Raw genomic sequence first — 3341 nt, forward strand, 5'->3', positions numbered from 1 at the left:
CAATGAGTAATTCTACTCCTCATGTAGAGACGATGGATTCTATAATATTCATGAAGGTCCCTGACAGCATATGGAGAATACCACTTAATTTATCCCATAAATGCAAGTAGTAAAGTAGCATAATGGGGAACTGATATATGTTAAGACAGAGTATTGTTAGGATTCCCCTAATTTATATCAATCACTTTGCTTCTTGATGTCCACGTAACGCCGAAAAACATAAAAATAAAGATACTAAAATCCTAGATTTCCTCTGCCTTTTTATGTTTGTACTTTTTATTTTTTTCAATAAATCATATGGCACCACACATTAAGGAGGCAAAGTGAGTGGTATAAATTAGGGGGCATAATAGTATTACTCTAAGATATAAATATAAATAATAAAATCTACATCTTCTTATCAGTTTAAACTTTTGAGACAAGTGATGATTTTATAAAATATTAAAGGTCCAAAAAACTTTTGAGACAAGTGTTGGTCCACTTATTAAGAAAGTCTGGTACACAAATGAGTCGAGTGCTAAAGACATAAAAATATGCCTATGTCCATCAATTGAAGTTTTTTGGAGAAGTGATTTCATGATCAAGAGGTATTAAGGTAATAGTTTCTTCTTAACTGAACTACAAATTAGCCTAGAGGTACATTTTAAGAACTCCAAAATATGCAGGGGATTTGTAATCTAGACTCAGATTTTCCAAAAAAAAAAAAAAAACAAAGAAACAAGTAAATCTTGGAAAAATAAAATTTATGAACTGATGTGATTAGATATATTAGATGTAATATGGCACAAAATTGCGCAAGTTTGTGAGTTAGTTTTGATGACATCTCCGACCAAACACTTATTAAAGTGAGACATACATGTCCTACCTTTACCAGGCACGGGTTGGGACGGCACTGTCGCAGATGGTTGCTGAACAAAGAAAGAGTATTTCTCGAATCTTATATTACAACTCGGGGCTAAAATTCGCCACCCTTTCTTCACTTTGCAACACTTATCGGCTTCCGTCATCAACACCTCAAAACAAGCATTGCATGAACTGACACTGATATCTCTGGTACACTGCACTAACCCATATCCAATCTCAGACCCATTACCCCCTGGCCGACTATCTGCCTTGAACAACAGATCCGTTACTGAAGCTTCCTCCATCAGTCCATACATCAGCGATAATGTTCCAAAGTTCGTTTCCTCGGTTGAAGTTAGATTCTGGACATTCCACATCAACAACCCCGGCAACGTCTCTTCCTTCCCAAAGAAATTAATGTTGGAGTACCTTAACATGCATTCATCGAACCAGATGATCGCACTTCTGTTGGATGAACATCGACTTGCGATGGTTTGACTCGCATACCTGACACAGATTTGACAGGTATCATTAGAAACATCACCTCGGCAGAGGAAGAGGCCGTAGATGCCGTTAAAAGTGTCGTTGTAGAAGCTAGTGTTTTGGGAAGCTTTGTCCGATAAAGAACCCAAAAGGGTTGTGAGGCTTGATCTGTAAGAATCATTGGATGTTTCATTATAGGGATCTAGACAAACGTGAGAGTTGTAGATTGGCTGGGAATTGGTGGGGATGATGATCGCGCAGGCTGTGAATAATAACAGCAAAACAGAGCCTCTGGAATTATGGAAGAAAACCATTATTCGTCTAATTGTTGTTGGAGATAACCCAGGACGACTTGTTCGTTCAACTTCCATTAGCCAGCTCCCAGTTGTAGAATTAATTGTGTAGGGTAGGGTAATTAGGTGGGTAAGGTTTTTTTCTTTCATCCCATTCAAGAGTCAAGCATGGAAAATGGTGGTGGGGGCCGGCTTAGATCAACGTGCCAATTCTTAGCATGGAAAAGGTCACAACCATTCAACTTAGATATAACTTTTACAAATTACAAAATTATATTCAAACAAATTTTCGACTTTATCTATCCACTCTTGCAAACTCTAATACAACGCTTATTTAAAATATATATATATTTTTATTCAATTTTTTTTTTCCTTAAATCCAGATCTCAAAGAAATTTTTAAATATTTCCAAACTTTTGTTTTACCCAAACATTGGCATGACCTTATTCGAGGCTTTTAGTATCCATCTTGTTTTCTATGGGCCAAAACATAGCGTTTGGGTTTGGAATTGTGGATCTGTATGTTGACTTGGAATGTCTTTTTCCCCCATTAGATATAAAAATAAAAAATCATAAGCCTTTTTGAGTTCTGATTGTCTTAGTATTAAATTGGTTATTTTATTTTTTAAATTTTAATTAATAAGTAATTTTTTTTATTTTTAACTAATTATTTAAAATTTAAAGTCTATATTAGATTAGTCATCACACTCTCTATAAAAATAAAATATTATTATTTTTTATTATTTATATTTTTTAATTAATTTTTATTTTATTTTCATAATCTTCAATAACCTCCAACAAATCATATTCATTTTTATTTTCACAATCTAACAATCTATAATATAATAATCTCATATGTATATAGATGGTAAAATCTCATATCTATAAAAAAATAATCTAAAAAAATATTTTTAGGCTTGCTATAGTTCTTTTCATATTTGAAAAAAATAATGAATTTACTGTAGCTTATAGTTTAGATCAAAACAATTTAGCTAATTCAATGTGGAGCAAATATGGATGATATTTATTAAATTTAAAGATAAAAAGATATTTAACTAATCCAATACCAATGATCTGAGCAATAATCAAGACGTTCTAGATACATACAAATGGAGACAAGAACTGAACCAAGTTCTACTCACAGACAGAAACAACCAAAAAAACAATACATCCCACCACAGTTAAACTGTATTGGTTTCAGACTTGGAGAGGGAGACAGAGCTGCGCTTGGATCTCTCATCCGACTCTGTTACTCCTATGCTATGCTCCCATTTAGATGACATCTCAGATTCAATGCTACTAGTGTTCATAAAAAATGCAGGCTGTGAGGGTACTGGAAGTGTGATGGAATAGCTATTAAGCATGAGAACGATTGAAGCCATGGTTGGTCTGTCAGCTATATTTTCCTGAACACAAAGTAACCCAATGTGGATGCATCTTATCATTTCACTTGTTGAGCGAGAACTCATTGTGGAATCTACAATATTTAAGGCAGTCCCCTCCCTCCAGTTTCTCCACGCCTGTAAAATGACAAAAATCAGCCAACATCATAAAAATTAGTCATTTCAAAAGCAATGATTCCAATACGCGTGCTACAATAAAACTATTTATTTGTGACCAGCGAAAATGATCATTTTTTATTAAAATAAATCTATTTTTATCACAAATAGTCATCGCAAATAATCGGTTACAAATACTTATTTTTCTCGTAATCACATGCACA

At 33.8% G+C, this 3341-nt stretch overlaps 1 protein-coding gene across 1 annotated transcript in view; it reads right to left on the bottom strand.

Annotated features, from left to right (window-relative positions):
- Positions 1-1699, bottom strand: part of LOC118348226 (cysteine-rich repeat secretory protein 38-like) — a 2455-nt gene extending 756 nt beyond the window's left edge. The window contains exon 1 of the mRNA XM_035689274.1: positions 866-1699. Within this exon, the coding sequence (XP_035545167.1) occupies positions 866-1697 (832 nt within the window). The 5' untranslated portion in view covers positions 1698-1699. The remainder of the gene's footprint in view (positions 1-865) is intronic.
- Between the last annotated feature and the right edge of the window lie 1642 nt (positions 1700-3341).

Source organism: Juglans regia, chromosome 4 (assembly GCF_001411555.2).
Source record: "Juglans regia cultivar Chandler chromosome 4, Walnut 2.0, whole genome shotgun sequence".
Classification (NCBI taxonomy): domain Eukaryota; kingdom Viridiplantae; phylum Streptophyta; class Magnoliopsida; order Fagales; family Juglandaceae; genus Juglans; species Juglans regia.